The 17601-nt window shown below is 44.0% G+C and overlaps 1 protein-coding gene and 1 long non-coding RNA gene across 3 annotated transcripts; one reads left to right on the forward strand and one right to left on the reverse strand.

Annotated features, from left to right (window-relative positions):
- The first annotated feature begins 40 nt into the window (after positions 1-40).
- On the forward strand, positions 41-16436 carry dapk2b (death-associated protein kinase 2b). 2 transcript variants are annotated; one of them, XM_053427969.1, is made up of 12 exons: positions 59-218; positions 760-883; positions 7918-8139; positions 9278-9416; positions 10058-10187; positions 10283-10331; positions 10430-10456; positions 10551-10703; positions 11188-11233; positions 14717-14806; positions 14904-14984; positions 15464-16436. In XM_053427969.1, the coding sequence occupies exons 2-12, from the start codon at positions 807-809 to the stop codon at positions 15539-15541; spliced, it is 1092 nt and encodes a 363-aa protein (XP_053283944.1). In that variant the 5' UTR covers positions 59-218; positions 760-806; the 3' UTR covers positions 15542-16436. The 2 variants fall into 2 exon arrangements, with proteins under 2 accessions (XP_053283945.1, XP_053283944.1); XM_053427970.1 differs by lacking the exons at positions 14717-14806; positions 14904-14984; positions 15464-16436 and adding an exon at positions 12769-14600 and having other exon boundaries at positions 41-218.
- Positions 8213-10921, reverse strand: LOC128445157 (uncharacterized). Its single transcript, XR_008339262.1, has 2 exons — positions 10568-10921; positions 8213-9128 (listed from the first exon to the last, which is right to left on the reverse strand). It is a non-coding gene; the product is annotated as an uncharacterized LOC128445157 (long non-coding RNA).
- Positions 16437-17601: the final 1165 nt, after the last annotated feature.

A 17601-nucleotide genomic window follows, 5' to 3' on the forward strand; every position in this document is an offset into this window, starting at 1 on the left:
CATCTTTATTCATAGCCTGTCCATCTCATGCTTGAGTTTCATAGTGGAGCCATCAGGGGGAGGGACTTGTGCAGACTCAAAAGCCTGACGGTGCAGCCCCAAGTGACAGAAAACAACAGAGACGGTGAAGGAGCCAGTTTCATGAGGAGAGCAGAGCAGCTGCAGGAGACGTGGGGACAGATGTGAGTTCATCAGCAGACAGAAGCTTTGACACTGAGGTAAGATGTGGCTGCTGCTCAGTTTAATGTGTGACATGAGGCTTAACATATGGGGAGTTGGTTCTAGTTCAGTTTGCGAAAAAGATGAGATTGCCTTTTATTCTATATTCTATTTTATAACTTCATTATTTATTTCATTCATTCCTATTCATAGAGGGAATAATAGCAATACAAAGAATATGCTGTGGCCTGTGTCAGACAAAATGTTTCATAATAGACACCCTGCCCTCAATACCCCAAATGCTCTTATCTTTTAATTTGTAATCCTGTTATAATCACAAGAAGGAAACACTGTTACTCGGCTCAGCTTGGCACAGTTACATCTTAAGCCAGTAAATCAGTATTTAGACAAATTAAAGACCAACCAAGCGCACTTTCTCCTTTGGTGGTCAAGTTCTAGTGTTGTGAAGACTTTGTGAACAGGAAGGTGAAAGTAGGTACAGCTCTGAGATGGAATGCTCCACAGCAAGCTGCAACACGTAGTAAGGGTTTTCTGTGCCCCTGTCAGGAATCAATGTGAACTGCTCTCTTATATCCACAGGGCTGGACTGGTGGAGAAAAGACAGGCTGGACCCACAGACCACATCAATGAAGACACCTGGCATGGCGGTTTTCAAGCAACAGAACGTGGATGATTTCTATGAAATTGGGGAGGAACTAGGAAGGTGAGTCCAGTAGAAAATGTTTATCTCCAGCGCTCGAAAAAACTGTGTTTGAGTCAGAGTGTGAGAGGAGTCCCCTGCTTGCCTCTATGTGTGCAAACAGCTGGCTTGTTTAAGCTTGACTTGGGAGTGTCACTGTGTCAAAACTAGGTGGAAGTTTACAGCCAGAGATAAAGTCCGAAAAGTGAACGCTCTTTATGAAAACAAGCTCCCAGTCCAAGAGAGAGAATGAAATATGATTTTTTGCCAAAGGTGATTCTGGGCGTTGGTGGAACCAATGTGTTGAAGTTTATACGTTAAGGAGGGGTGTTAATTCAGAGCACACATCAAGGAAACAGCGTCTAATGGGGAAATAAATTAAAGGAAGTTGGCAGAGTGCATTGGGGCCTGAGGAAGCTGCTGAGTCGTTTTGCACGGACGCACGCCTCGGACATACGCAGCACTTGTTAACAGACGGAGAGGGTGTGAGGGGACAGCGTCTGACCTGTGACCTTTCGCTACCTGTCAAAATACACACTGCGTCCTGGTGTCTGCTGGCCCCCGACCCTCTGACACACCCTCACAGCACAGAGCAACATCTGCTCTGGAAATGCTTCAGCTGCATTTCAGGAGAGGTTTCATGTCCAGCACTTTGATTATATGCTACATTGAGATTCTACACATCATTTATTTAAACATTCCAATGCAACTTGAAAAGCAGAAATTTACTGGACGTAAACTGGGTATGACTTCACAATTATTAAAAGGCATCCATTACTCAGGGTTTACAAGGTGCAAATAGGGATTATATTCATGTGTCTGTCAAATCCTTTAGGGTTGTCAAGTCAAATTACTTGTTGACCACTTTCTATGAGAAGAGCAGCAGAGATCTGAATGCGCTTATTAATAACTTATTAGCTATTTATCAACTGCAACAAATTAATGACAAATTGTGAATCATAATTGCAGATGAATTTCCAATATTGTAGCTTCCTGATTAATTAAAGAAGAAGAATCATCACGTTCATAACCTGGCAACACAACAGATTTTAGCTACTATAGTTGCAATAGTTACAATAGTTATGTCAATTAATCTATACGCTTTTTTATATATAGTCAATGTCTTACAGAGGCAGACTCAATGTGCTTTACATTAAAAGATGAAAGAAATTTATAAAAAATACATATTGATACTAATTGGCATTTACTCTACTTAATGCTATTCTAGTTATTAAATGTTTATTGTAAGAACGTCAGTGAGTTGTGGCTGAGCTGAAACGTGTTTCTCGAGAGGAGAACTGAGAGCTGAGGTTTGTACGTGCTCAGCTTCACTGTCGTTGGAAACAGAAACTCCCATCTACTGTGGTTTTTAACACTGCAGATGTTTGTGACTGAAACCACAAAACTTAGTTATTTCAGTCACACGTCACATCTGAGAATTGTATCACTAATTCCAATGGAGTCTTTCGCTCGTAGCTCTTCTGTGTTGTTTAGACAGCTTTACTGTGAGCTTTGAGTTCACCCACAGTTTGTGCTGACCTCACGGGTTCAGACCGCTCCACAGTGGAACTGTTGCTCAATCGTCCTCTCAACAGAGTGGGGGATGTTGAGTGTGGCCAGGAATTGATCGATGTGGGTTATTTAAATGTTTCTGTGCTCTGTGGAACTGTTGAGCCCAGAGGAAAGTCCATTCATCATATCAGCCCCCCACTGTTGACAGATTCAAAAGTCGCAGGACCCCACACGGTTGTACTCACTGTTTCTTTCCACCGATGGAGATCGTTGGGTAAACCCTGTGCTTGAGACGCGAGGCATTCACCCGCAACTGTATACCGGTCTTAACATGTGATTGTTGACACTGATGATGACGTACAGTAGGAAGTGTGTGAGTGTGGGCCCACTGTGGTGAGCTGTTATGCAAGTGACCATTAAGGCAAGGTGCTGATGAATGTGAACTCTACCTGTCAACAACCGACTCGTCCTTGTCCATGTTTGGTGACCAGCACCATGTTCGGTCAGACAACTTTAGTACATTTACAAGATGTTATTTCCGTGTCAGTCATGTAGCGCTTACTGATTCAAAAAAAACAACAACACCCCCTCTGTAAGTCATGGTCAAGTAACGACAACAATTCACAGGATGCACCGCTGGGTAGGAAGTGCCATTGTCTTTGCGTTCCTGAACACAAATAAAAGGCTTGTAAACTTCCTCTATTTACTGAAATGTGTAAATACTGCACTGACACCATAGCGGATGTGAGTGTGATGTCTCCTACACAGGTTTCACAATGGTTAGCGAATACAGCCCTGAGTCTGTGGTGTTTATCTACACTGGCTGCATGTGTTTGTGGAAGTTGATGTGTCAGTTGTTTTCGGCTCACTACTCTGGTCCTTACTAAAATATCTCAACAAGTATTGGATGGATTGACAAGAAGTTTTGAGTCTGCATTCATGGTCCCCAGATGCTGAATCATAAAGATCGTGACCTCTAGTGCCACCATGAATTTGACCTTTTTGTTTAAAGAACTACTGGACCAGAGATGGATTGCCATGACATCTATTATGTCCACGTCCTGATGAATTATAATCATTCCACATTAGCATCCCATTATGGTAAAATATGTTTTGTAAAATAACAACAAAACGAACAAAATTCCCATTAGCCTTGGCTGTACTTAATGTTAGCAAACATGCTAAGTTAATATCATAGACTGTGAATAGAGATGGACGACATGTCTCCACTTCTTCCCATTATCTGAAAATGAATTGCCAAAATATCCAGGATATGAACGCTTCCAGTTTGTGCATTTGGATCTAGAGTAGCGGACTAGTTATATCACATGCTCGACTAAGAGTCAGTGTCAGCTGTCAGTCATGATGTTTCTTTCCTTTTATAGAGCATCAAATATCTAATAGAAGAAAAAATGATTGGAAAAATTATCAAACATCAGTTTGATAACAACTAACTGATATTACAGAAGCCGTCTTTGAGAACAATTTAATTGACATGTACTTTGACTTTTAGTTTGGTCTACGTCTCACCCACTAACATGGAGGAGGCAGGGTCTTTTAATCGAGGGAGGTGGTGGGGGGGAGCTGTCATGTCGTTAATCCTCATTTAAAGTCAATGGCTAAGATGGTGAACATGAGGCAAAACAAGATAGCCTCTTGTTGGATCTCCCAGAGCCCTGTACTCGTGATCCAATTAGACACATTTCAAATGCAGAAACACTGACGAGGTCTGATCTCACCACACCTGACGTCAAAGGTGTTTCCCTATTCCTCTCTGGTTGATGTCATTTCTAGAAACACATGACAATGAATGCAGAAGGAAATTTGAATTGGGGGGGAAATGTGCAGACGCTTGTTGTCGTTGGCGAGGACGCAGGGAGGGCGGACGATGCTCGGTGGAGGCAGCGGCGTTCACACTCGGGATGTGTTGAGGTGCGAGGTGCAACAGGTGCTCCTGGTGAATGCAGGGAAGTGATTGAATTTCTCCAATGGGATCTACTGTACGAGGTTTATCTATAGCCTTGAGGGAGGGTGTGCACGGAGCAGGTCGGGAATGCACGCAGTCAGCTCTGAGGAACACGCATTCCTGCCGTTGAGTGGGAAGAAAAATGTGTTTATTCAACGCAGCCGGGCAGAGGGAACTCCGGGTTGACCTTTTGGACATTCCCGAAGTTCCCGCTCGACAGGGGTCCTCCCGTTGCTGTCGGCAAACACTCGTAAAGCCTCGCTGAGCCGGAGAGGATTTGTTGACATTGGACGACTTCAAAACCAATGGGGATCTATAGTATCCTGAACGATTTAAAGGGCATTCAAGTTGAAGTATTTCAGAACAAAAGCCTAGTGGCTGATCAAGCTGCATTTTGTACAAAGTAGTTGTTGTTTTCTGGAGTGTGAGGATCCTTATTTTAGAAGTTCGAGCTTCTCCTCCAGCCGTCGATTTACAGATGGTCGTCGGGGACAGGGCTTGGCCAATTACGAATCTGGCTTTCATTGTCATCGCAGCCCCCCGAGCTTGTTCAGTTGAGAAATGTGTTTAAATATTGGGCCGGCGCCACTTGTCCGAGCATTCCTCCAACCTTGGCTGTGGATAATAACCTTCAGCTGTTGGAAGTGGAAACTCTGCGGAGAGATGGTACTTTCAGCCCCACCGGCCCCGGCTTAGAGGCTAAGACAGCCGGCACGCCTGGCCCGGTGTGGAATACCACTCCCAGCATCTCTGCTCTCTGCTGTTACTCTACACGACTCCGCAGCCACACTAAAGCAAAGCCCGCCGCAGACAGTCGTGTCGGGCACTTTCTCACATTTTGGCGACAACCATCAACGCGAAGGGTTATTCTGCCCGGGCCTCGCTCTAACAGGCAAATCAAGGACACTGCTGCCGCGCCTGCCATTTGACTCTTCCTCCCCTTGGGGTGCCTGTTTTTGGCAAGAGAGTATCTCATTGGACGCCTTCCCCTCCTCTCCAGTTCACACATTATCATCGTCATCTTTAACATTGTCCGCCTCTTGGGACGTCTCTGAGGTGTAGATGTCGCCCGAACGGAACAGAGGGGGGGGGGGGGAATCTGAGACTCCACATTGCTCTGCTTCATCCCCCCACCCTCCCTGTTGTTACCTCTGCAGCATGAGACTCTTTGTTATGATGTAAGATGCTCTCTCCCATTCTCTCTCTCTCTCCCATTCTCTCTCTCTCTCTCTCTCTCTCTCTCTCTCTCTCTCTCTCTCTCTCTCTCTCTCCTCCTCTTCTGCATTATCTGTCTGGACACGATCAGTTGCGCCGCTATGGATGAAAAGATCTTAATAATTACCTTGTGCTTTACAGTTGATGACGTGCCGCTCTGGAATCCGGAACGCATACTGACTCATAAAAAAAAAAAAATGATGTCCACTTTCACTTTTAACCTTTTGTTGTCAGGGAGACGTCTATTTATCATTTCATATCGGAGGGTTTTCCCTTCAGTTTGATAAACGTTTGTTGGCCTGCATGAAAAGAAAACCTCAGTGACTTATTGTTTCATTGTTTTGGAGTGAGGTAAATCTAATGGAGCTTAGCGTGTACAGTGCAGCTGCTCCCAGATGTGACTGTTGAGTGAGCACAGGACAGGGTGTGCCTCATAAAAGCAAACCGGCTCACCCGTCCTGCTCTTATGTGGTTAAGGAAAGGTTAAACCCACTATATGGGTTGATTCAAACCACAAAGAGGATAACTGTTGTTTGGTTGTTATTTCATCTCTGCAAAGGAGGTTATGTCCTTACACCTGTTGGGCTGTATTTTGTTTATAAGCAAACTGGCACAAAAATTACTCGATGAATTACAACAAACCTTGGTGGGGGAACGAGCTCATTCACTTTTGGTGCGGATCCGGATTAGGGCGTTTTTTCAACATTGCGAGATAGTTTTTTTCGGGGGGACATTTTCACCAATCTCCGAGCAAATACTTCATTATTATTAATTATATACATTTTAATTATAGTTGATGAAAAACAAAAAACTGGCCTGTTAAGTGGACTGATATCAATGACTGCTTGAAATGTGGTGCAGCTTGACTGGATTGAAAGGGACTGTTGGGCCTTGGCGGAGGTTTGTTTTGCGATGAGCTCTGTGTGAGTGCTACTTGAGAGGGAAAGTGGAACCTGAGTGTGGCAGGAGCAGAGTGGGCGTCCGTGCGTTTGTAGACTCTTGTCTTTTATCCAGCAGCTCCTCTTAGCACTCCTCTTTCCCACTCATCCTCGCTCTCCACTCCTCCGCGCTCAGCAGGACGCCTCTCTCTTTATCCACAGCAGCAGCAGCAGTGGAGAACGAGCCTGGAAGCTGAGCTATTCTTAGCCCCACTAGACACCATGATGATAGTGGATGCAGATTGGACAGCTTCTCACAGCCACCCTGGAATCTCCGACAGTTATGTCCGAAATATATGAAATGCCAGTTATTATCTCTCTCCTCCTCTGGGTGTTTTTTCATTATGTCTAAAAATACAAAGTGTCTCTATTATTCAAAGACAAAGGTAAATTGTCTGTATAATTGTCTCACCAGCCCTATTCACCCACTCACACACTAGTTCCAACAGCGATACTCTATATTGTTTCTATCAAACTCTTCCCTCTGCTGAAAAAAACATCAGTGGGGATTTGGGGTTCAGTATCTCACCCACTTTGACGTGCTGACTGCAGGAGCCGGGGATCAAACAATCAACTTCATTGTTTGTTTGGTGGATGACCCGCTCAACCTCCTTAACCGAAGTCGCCGGAATGCTCACCCTCCATACACAGAACGTCACCTCTGCCACCGCAGGACTCACCCTCGAGTATCTGTCGCCTTCGGATCAGTGACTCAGACGTCTGAATTTACACGGTTGGCAGTTCAGGTCCCAGATCTGTCTTAGTCAGGCCTGAGATTACATGTGCTGCTCTGATCACAGAGACTCTGCACATATATTTAACTGGGCGACGACGCTGGAAAATGTTTTCACACTCTTCAATCTGTCTGTCAGGGAGTCAATTATGAGTGAAAGGACCGTGTAGTTATGTCGGAGGAGAGTGACACTGAAGGAGCATGTCAGAGTCCCAGGCAGAGGCTCAGGCACGTGAAACAAGAGCTCAGTGAAAAGTGAAACAATCGTCCTCTGAGAGATGCTCCCCCCCCCCCGAGCCACGCCTCTGTTGTGAAATATCCAGAGTTCCTGGGATTTTATTTTCTCTGTGGACTGATCACTTGGGGATAGTTTGAGATTTGGCAGGAATGCTGGTGAAGTGGGAGGACACCAGCTCTGTCCACACTCTAGGCCTGATTGTTCTTTGTCTGGACGGGAGACAGGAAGTGATGAACTTTACCACGATATTTCATCTGGTTGTGACACATGGCTTCCTCCCTGGGTTTCTTCACCTGCAGCTACATCCTGTCGTTGATTACCAAGATTCTCATTTTGAAAGTTTTACAAATGACTGATAGTACAAGGTTTTTATCACTTGCCACGTAAAAAACCCCAGTAATAACCTTGTTAAGTAACGTCTGTGTCTTTTTCTTGGTGTCTTTTTGTTGTCTGCAGTGGGCAGTTTGCCATAGTCAAGCGCTGCACAGAGAAGAGCACGGGCACCGAATACGCAGCCAAGTTCATCAAGAAGCGCCAGAGTCGGGCCAGCAGGCGAGGTGTGAGGAGAGAGGAGATCGAGAGGGAAGTGACCATCCTGCAGGAGCTCCAGCACGCTAACATCGTGTCCCTGCACGACGTGTACGAGAACCGCACGGACGTGGTGCTCATCCTCGAACTGTGAGTCGCCGCATGGTTCAACAAACCGGATAAAGTCCACCCCCCTACACTCACCCTTAACCCACTATGTGACCACGGTTATTTTCTTTAATCCAATAGACAATCAAGAATTTAACAAGTACAAACAAGTAAAGACTTATCAGAAACATTCCCCAACAAACGCTGTGTTTCTGAACGTTACAAAATCACAAGGTTTTAGTCTGAAATCCTTTTGGTTACTATTACATTCACATTAAAGGCAAATCACGAAACACAACACATCCCAAACCCCAATGGCAAATAAGCATTAACAATGACTAACACATTTCGACAGTGCATCCATCCAATCAGTGATGAGCGCCATCGTTTTGCAGGTGTTTTGTAATTTATGGTCATATTTTGCACTTCAGAGCAACCGTACTTATGTAATATTTAACCTCATTGAACTGAGTCTCCCCTGAAACTGTTTCCTTTGGGAGAATCACCTCCCACTATAAAAACCTCTCCCTGAAAACCCCCAAACATCTACACAGTAGAGATTTGTGTCCATTTCTTCTGCAGTCACATGATCGCAGCCTGTTTAACTTAGCGTGTAATATGTTAAGTAGTGTTTACAGAGTTTTTAAAATTCACTACATGTCCCGCTCCATGAGTGTTTTGTCCACGCTTGGTTTGTTAAACACGGGTTTGCTGAAATCCATTGTCGAGTGTTGTTCCAGGAAAGAACTGAATGTCTCTCAGCGACAGTAACAGTTGTGTTGATCAGTCCTGAGAGGACCCTGTCTGTGTCCAGCCAGCCCCCGCATGGGAACATGGAGAACTGAAAACTGGGACTAATTGAAGGCTCTGTCCAATTAAAGCAGGGATGAACTGTGACTGTGACCGTTAGCGGCAGGATCGCAAACTGTGTGCGTAATCCAGTGATCCGTCCATTCTGTCCTCTTTGTATGACAGTGAAAGAATATCATGCTTCTGGGATGCCAGCTGGTCAAAGGATGCTTTATGTCGCTCTGTGAAGTTAATGGGGAACGTTGATGAGTTGGACAAACAGAGGCAAAGCTGAGCTGAATGAGTACCACAAACAAACGTATACAAGGCATCCATTCACACTATAGATCAAATTCAAGTGTGTGTTTTTGTGTGTGTGTGTGTGTCTCAGGGTCTCTGGAGGAGAGCTGTTTGACTTCCTGGCTCAGAAGGAGTCTCTCAGTGAAGAGCAGGCCACTCAGTTTATCAAACAGGTCCTGAACGGGGTCCAGTACCTCCACTCCAAGAGGATCGCACACTTTGATCTGAAGGTACAAACTGCTCCATCTGTGCATCACAACAATAAGACTATATCTGTCCCGGGGTTGCAGATGAAATTCTTTCCCTCTGCAGCAACTCTACCATTACATACTGTACATGCAAGGACAATATAATATTTATAGCGGGTGTCTTATGGACATGTCAGTAGAGTCTCACTTTTCATAATCATACTTCCTTCCTGTTTGCTCTGGCTGAGGCCCAGATTCTGAGATACAAACACCACAAGGTTATCTCCTCACATTCAGAGAGCAGTGTTGCCATCGTCGCTGCTCTGTGAAAACCAACATCCTGTTTACCTCTTCCCTCTTCATGCGTTTTATCACCAACACAAGTCTAAACTTCATTTGGCAAAAATTAAGCTGACATTTTAGATGGAAAGTAAGAACTTTTCTTGAAATGTGCTTTTTCACTTTCTTGCCACGAGTTAGATAAGAAAATTGAAACCACTCAAGATGTCAAACTTGTGTAACAAGTATAACGGTTGCAATGTTTTTCTTTACTGCTTACACAACAGACGGCTTTAAAGAGGCAACGTGAGTTATTCATTGTCTTTATGTATTAATCACTCTCTGTATTAGAGCCAATCAGCTTACAAAACGTGCGTCTCTCTTTTGTTTTCTTGACCCTTCAGCCTGAAAACATAATGCTGCTGGACAGGAATGTTCCTCTGCCCCGCATCAAACTCATAGACTTCGGCCTCGCACACAAAATAGAAGCTGGCGCAGATTTCAAAAACATTTTTGGCACTCCTGAGTTCGTCGGTAAGTGTTTTGTACGAGATTTTTTTTCCCCCGCAGGACAGTGTGATGTCTGGTGGCCTGATTGTGATGCACAACCATGTCCTGTCTATTTTCAGCCCCAGAGATAGTCAACTACGAGCAACTGGGATTGGAGGCAGACATGTGGTAAGATCCTTTAATTACCTCTGACGCTGCTGCCCTCCACACAACAGGCTACGGGGCAGAACTCGGGATTAACCTTGTGCTGTTGTTCCCATTCACAGGAGCATCGGAGTCATCACGTATATACTGTGAGTTGCCACGATTCGTGATTATGAATAGGAATTCTGGAGATTATCGAGGAGGGTCTTAGTCAGTGTGTGAACGGTCGCTGTGTTGTTTCAGGTTAAGCGGCGCCTCACCTTTCCTGGGTGACACCAAGCAGGAGACGATGGGAAACATCTCGGCGATGAGCTACGACTTCGACGAGGAGTTCTTCAGCAACACGAGCGAGCTGGCCAAGAGCTTCATCCGGCAGCTCCTGGAGAAGGACACGAGGTAAACCAAACAGGTCGCTGGCAAACAGCTGAAAGCCAAAGGTCAAGTCCCGACAATGCCAGTACAAAGCCCGGCTTTAGTTCGGTTTCACTGCCATAACTCCTAAGTGCATTAAATACGCAGTCCTGATCCAAATGAAAAATGAAAGCACTGCCAGTCCACAGAAATCTAGAGCAAGGATTTGGGAAACATTTGTTTTTGGTACACACTGTGATACACTAAAAAAGATAAGCTGAATAAACATTATTTACAAAGGAGCCTCACTACCTCAGGCGAGCCATTGTGCAATACTTGTCTTTTTTTGCACCGTGTGGTCCTGTTCTGTTGCTTAACAAGTGTTTCCATTTAAAGCGCCTTCCCAGAAACTGAATATCCCTGTGAACTTTCAACTCATCTGAACGTATGAATGTTTCACAGCAGAATGTGTGACTGGCGGTCCCGCTCCTCCCTCCTGTATTTACTCAGCTGCATTTTCTTCTTCCAGAAAACGGTTGACCATACAAGAAACCCTCAATCATCCTTGGATCAAGGTATGCTCTACATGTGTGCCGTGTCGTAGCATGTGTTTGGTGTTCTTAATAACTAGGGTCAGCTCCCCCCCCCGCACACGTGAGACAACACCAGGCAGTTCATGTCAAACGGGGAAGCAGGTTTGTTTGAACAAAATAAAAATGACTTCAGGCTCATAACACTAACTTCGGTCTATAAGTTTTGGGAACATACAGTAGTTTATCAAAGTGACTGCACCATACATAAGCCGTGTCTCAATTCAGAGGCTGCATTCTTCTGAGGCTGCATTTGAAGAACAGATTGTGTCACAGCAGCACAAGTAGACAGTCCCACTTCGAGGTGTCCTTCGAATGCAGCCGACAAATACGTCCTTTCATCCCCGAGAAACGAAGGCTCCAACGGGTCGATCCTTCGCAGCCCAACCTATCCCAGGATTCATTGCACTTCACTGACCAAGTGCTTCAGTTTCATGCTCAACGCAACTCAACAGCTAATGGTTACACATGTAAAACAAAACCATGGGACTTCAGAAGTTTCCTGTCGTGACCAACTCCAGTAATAAGGGCCGGATGAGCTGATGACTCGGCAGTAGACAGCCCCATAGACCGCATACTTTGTGGTCTATGCTGCCCACCAGAGAGATATAAATAACATACAAGTAAATAATCACAACAAACAACATCCATCAAAACCAGTTAAAAATCAGGGATTAAAGAAGATTCTTTCAAAAATAAGTTTCCATCAGTAATTTGAACATGTGTTGGCAATTCTCATCACTTGAGACGATGAGTTCCAGAGCCTCGGGGTCCTGATGGCAAAAGCGTGGTCACCCTTAGTCACCAGTCATGACTGAGGAACTACCAGTAAGTGCTGGTTGGAAGATCTTAAATTATGGCCTGAAGCATAGGGTGTGAGCAGATCTATAACATGACAGTGGGTTGTTAGAATCAATCCTAAAATTAACTGGCAGCCAATGAAGGGAGGCATGAATAGGAGAGACATGGGCCGGGGCTTGGTGCTGGTTATAATGTGAGCAGCAGTGTTCTACACCAGCTGAAGCAAAGACCCTGAGGATCGACAGGAGAAGACACAGCTTATATGATTGTCATTATATTTCTCTCTCCCATTGGTGATAGTAACTCGATTTAAATAGGGATCATCCCAGCAGCACAGATCTAATAGGTCTGTAGTTCGCAGTCGGAGGTCAAGGGGAAGCAACTGGTCACTATTCGTCCTTTTCACTGGCATGGACATTTAACAACCCGTAACGTCAACGGAGTCCACTCCAGTGTCGACTGCTGAAATGCATGGGAGTAGTGTCCTGCGGTGGAGTCTTCATCCTGTTTGGACACATCAGCATGAAACCAGGAAACTTAACACACTCAACAAACATGTCTGTCCCTTTCGGTGCTCTTAACTGCCATGGCTTTCGCTGTAGGGTCACACACTAATCCTTCAGTACCACATCTGCTGGGATATTCACCGCTTCGTGTGTTTCAAAGACAACGAGACTCTCACTCAGTGTCCTCCCCCTCCTCCACCCCTCTGTCTGAAGTCCTGCGCTCACCCGGAGGAGGACAGCGCCGCCCCTGAGGCCGAGAAGAAAGCGGAGCAACTGAAGACTAAGCGTCTGAAGGAGTACACCATCCAGCTGCATTCCAGTATGCCGCAGAACAACACGTACGCCAACTTTGAGCGCTTCGCCCATGTGGTGGAGGACATCAGCCTGATGGAGACGGGGCTGTCAGAGGTGGCGGGGGCCCACCACACCCTTCAGGTGGACATCGAGGCGCTGCTCTCCGTCTACAATGACAAGGAGGCCTGGTACAAGGAGGAGAGCGAGGCGGCGCGGAAGCAGCTCTCCCAGGTCCGCTATGAGTTTCGCAAAGTGGAGGCCACCAGGAGGCTGCTGCAGGAGGACGTGAAGGCCGTAGATGCCGGTCTGGAGAGCATCAGCGGGAAATACAACCAGAGGCAGAGCCAGATGGACGCTCTGCGGCTGGAGCTGGATTCTGAAATGCAGTGGCTGCAGGACGTGATGAGCTCCCTGCATCCAGGGGGCGCTGACAGCGTCCACAGCAGCAGTGTGAACGTGGACGTGAAGCAGGCGCTGAAGGAGCTGCTGCGTCAGTCCTGTGGAGGGGAACTGTCCCCAGAGGCCCAGCAGCCGCTCAGCGAGTCTGGTTAACACGCTCAGACGAAGACACGCTTGCCTTGAACTTAGGGATCTTAACGTGTTCTACACATCGATTTTTGTTTTCAGAGACACAAACATTTGAATGTATAGCTGTGTAGTCTCCTTTTCAAATTTATTTCTAAATTTCTTTATATGTGAAAAACAAAAATAATTGGACTTTCCAGTTGAAGAAATAGATTTCAGGAAATACGCGTGATTGCTTTCTTGTTGAGGGATAAATGAGATGATTAATAGTCTGGTTCTGGAAGTAAAAATCCCATTGGTTTTTAAATAGAGATATTGATTATCAACCCTAATCATCCGAGGTAGACTTACCACAAGCTTGTGTTGCGATGTCAAGGAGAAGTGCAACACTACCCACAATCCTCAGGTGAAGAAGCGAATGGTAAAGGGTGGAGGTCGCTGTTACCACGGGAAAGTTAGCTACTGTACACGATAAAAATAAAGATACAGCAGAGGCTAGCCTGGCTCTGTCCAAGTATCTACCACTAGGCCTAACTCTAAAGCTTATATCTTGTTTATCAAAAATTTACAAAAAACAAAGAGAAAATTAGTTTTTTATCGAGGGCAAAATCACCAGTGAACCGCCAACTCTGCATCTACATGTAATGCTCTAGAGAGCAAATAATCCTACTTCACAAAATGTCAAACATTTATTTTATGTGGTACAATATTAAAAATGTTACTAAACTTGAAATGTTATTAACAGAAGCTGATTTCATTTACGCACAGCTCTTTTTGATGTAGCAGCTTTGGTGACATATACTGTAGCAATGAAGACAACAATGGTTATGAATGTTTTACTCAGTTATGTTTACATGAATACAGAATCAAACTGCAAATATTTTCAATTGAATGTATTTGAAGTTGACATTTTCTGATTGATTTATTGTTTTTGTTGTCATATTTTTACAATGGTTATAAATGTGTAAAATAACTTTTGTAGTCTTATTAACTAACAATGGGCACTTTTAGTGAAGGTTGAATTTATTTATTTGATGTAAAATCCTTTTTGTTTCTTTCTTGGAGATGTTACAACAGCATCTATGATGAGATGTAGTTTATCAGTTTTGCACCTTTATCAGTGTTTTTCAACACCTCACAGATGTTTTGGTCTCGGTTGATGTGCACACTGACATTTTTAACTGTTGTCAAAACCTCTGAAATAAATGTGCATTATTTATTAAATATCCCCATTTCCAATCTGCTTTGATTTTTCAGCAGCTCCTTTTATTTCCTGAGCTTCTCCTTTGACAAGCGTTCTCCAAATTTGAAATTAACATGAAAGCTCCTTGTGTCTTTGTAGCCAGTGAATACCAGACAGGCCATGGTGAAGAGGCTGTCGGTGGTGAACCTGGACAACTTTAGGAGACAGTACGCCCGACGCAGGTGGAAGGTACAGTGCAGTATTTACGAACTTACAGTAATCAAGGCTCTATAAAAATGTCATTGGTTTATGTTGTAACAGTTTCTCTCTTTGTTCTCTCCAACAGTTCTCATTTAGAATTGTGGCTCTGTGCAACCACTTGACGCGGATCATGAAGAAGGGCCACAAGCTGCCTGAGGAGGACGGGGTATGAACACACTGTTGTAAAAGTAACAGCCACGGCTCAATCAGGAGTTAAAACAATACTTCAACAAGCGTCTTTGCTTTCTGGCAAATCTGGAAACTTGAGTAAAATCTCAAATTGCATGAATTTTACACAACTTTCTTGCCAGCACCACTAAAGCTCATTCAATTTCATTTTGTATCTTCTTAATTTATTATTTATGCTTCGCTGAGCCTGGCTGTCGCTATACATCTTTCATTTATTAAGGAGATGAAAATACAATTAATTGAATCATCCAACTGTCAGCAAGAAAACAAGAGATTTCATTGTATTTTACAATTGTTATTGTAAATGTAACCGTGATAGTTGCAGCAGAGGTTGAATCTATCTGGAGTCATAGAGCTGTACCACCTGTACAGTTATGAGCCCATAGATTTTCAAAATAATATTAATCAGAACTGTTTCTAAATTCTAACACTAGATTTTATTTTTATTTTTCTCAGCGTGACTGTGAAAGTGACCAAGAAGAAGAAATCCTGAAGAGACGACAAAGATCCAGAAAGAGAAGCAACACCTCCTGAGAGCAACAACCATCGGGTCCAGTCCAAGTGTCAAGGCTGTTTGTTCATGTTCCGGTTTAAAGTAGTGACTTAGCATCTTATTTTCTTTTTGTTTTTTTACGTTGCAGCTGACATTATCTCAAAGAGGCCGACACAGTGTTCGCTTGAGTGACGACTGAATATGCAGCGTTTTCATTGGTCAAGGCGACTCTGTCTTTATCCTCTCATAAAAACCAGCAGACAATAGACCACCTCCTGCTGTTTCTAGATTCAAATGTAGGTTTTAAAGAGGTAACATGTGTGATTGCTGACAGGAGCCGAGAGGCCGGTGTTGGCGCGTACACAAGAACGTAGGCAGCTTCCTCTAATAACTGCAGTCTTAAAAGTCCCTCGGCTGTTGTTTGACGCCTCAGTAAAAGTCCTTCTCTCTTTTCACTGTGAGGATCTTAAAGACTTGTATTGTCCAACGTATATATAGACACATAAAAGTGCTGCGGGAAGACATGATGTTTACATGTTGTTCTGCTTAAATCACAGCCATGTCTGTGTGAACACAGTGTTTACTGTCGACCTCTTTATTTGCCTCATCATAATTACCTGCATTGTTCACTATACATACATATCTGTAGGTTGTATTGAATATAGGACATTTGAAATACTTTCAATTACTTTCCAATGGGAAAATAGTTGCATCTCATTGTAAGACGGTTTATAAATACCTTTCTGATGCAGTTGTGACGTTCTTGACATCTATATATTTATGGTGTAAATATACATAAATGTAAGCCAAATGTCTTAATTGCAGTTTTACTCATATCTTAGCTTAAAATGAACGTTCACTGTTACAAACACGTATTTCTGTTCACTTGTATGTATTGTAAATGGAGCCTTTGTGTAATAAATTAATGAAACATGACTGTTTGTTCTGTTAGTTTTTATAAAATAAAGAATAAGCGGAGCAGTCACGGTGCAATTATTGGTTCAAGGTCATTTCCATTCTTTTTTCTTAAGTTCTATAAACATTCTGTTCACACAGGCTTTTTGAAGTGTTCTGCACTGACACCAGTTGCTCCTGACAATAAATTCATTATTAGTTCTCTAGACATCATAGAGCTCTAATTCTAGTCGGGCTCTTCTTCTAATTTTTCCTCTGGCCACGGTTCAGTTATTTGGTCTCACAACAGCGATGTTGTTTGAGTTCAGTTGGGCTGAAAACGATCAGAGGCATCATTCGATATGAACTAGATGGATTTTTGGCAGCAGCACAATATAGGTCAATTCCACAGATTGCAAGAAAGAAGTAGTTATCAACAAGTGGGTCAGTCTGAAACCTGACGGCTTGTTTGTGCTTCAGTGTTCCATGACAGCATTGATTCATTTATACACTGAATTTGCACATAAAAGTTTGATAAGGTCAGGATGGGGGGCACATGAATGATTCGCTTCATGAAGTTTTGTGGAAAGAATCAACAATATGGCTTTCTATTAAAATGCCAAGTGGCAAATTTTTTAACACAACGTTGCTTCAGCGTCAAAGAAATTGAACAAACTAATGAAATGACAAAGCTCCTCCGTTCTGATCGAGTCATTTTCCTCTTGATGATGTCTTAACTGACAAGGTGTGTAAAGTCGGGGGTGTCGCTATGAGTTTAAGAAACAATATGAAAACCCCCCACACACAAGATTTACACATACAACTTTATTGTGGGGGCTGTGGCTGAGGGGGTAGAGCGGTCTTCCTCCAACCAGAAGGTCTGCGGCTCGAAGCCCGGCCCATGCCGAAGTGTCCTTGGGCAAGATGCTGAACCCCACCTGGCCCCTCACAGATGTGCTTTCATGTTCACATTTTGAATGGCAATGAACACACAGCCGGATACATGTCATGGAATCAAGAGCGTTTCAAGGGGACTTTGGGGCCCCCAGGCAAAAGGGACTTGGCCCTACATCAAACCATACCCCCCCCCCCCCCCCCCCCCCACACACACACACACCCCAGAAACACATAACACACATTATCGAATCTTCAAACTATTCTTTTATTATCACAAGTAAAAACCAAAGCACTTATTGTGTGTACATGG

Source organism: Pleuronectes platessa, chromosome 7 (assembly GCF_947347685.1).
Source record: "Pleuronectes platessa chromosome 7, fPlePla1.1, whole genome shotgun sequence".
In the NCBI taxonomy this organism is placed as follows: domain Eukaryota; kingdom Metazoa; phylum Chordata; class Actinopteri; order Pleuronectiformes; family Pleuronectidae; genus Pleuronectes; species Pleuronectes platessa.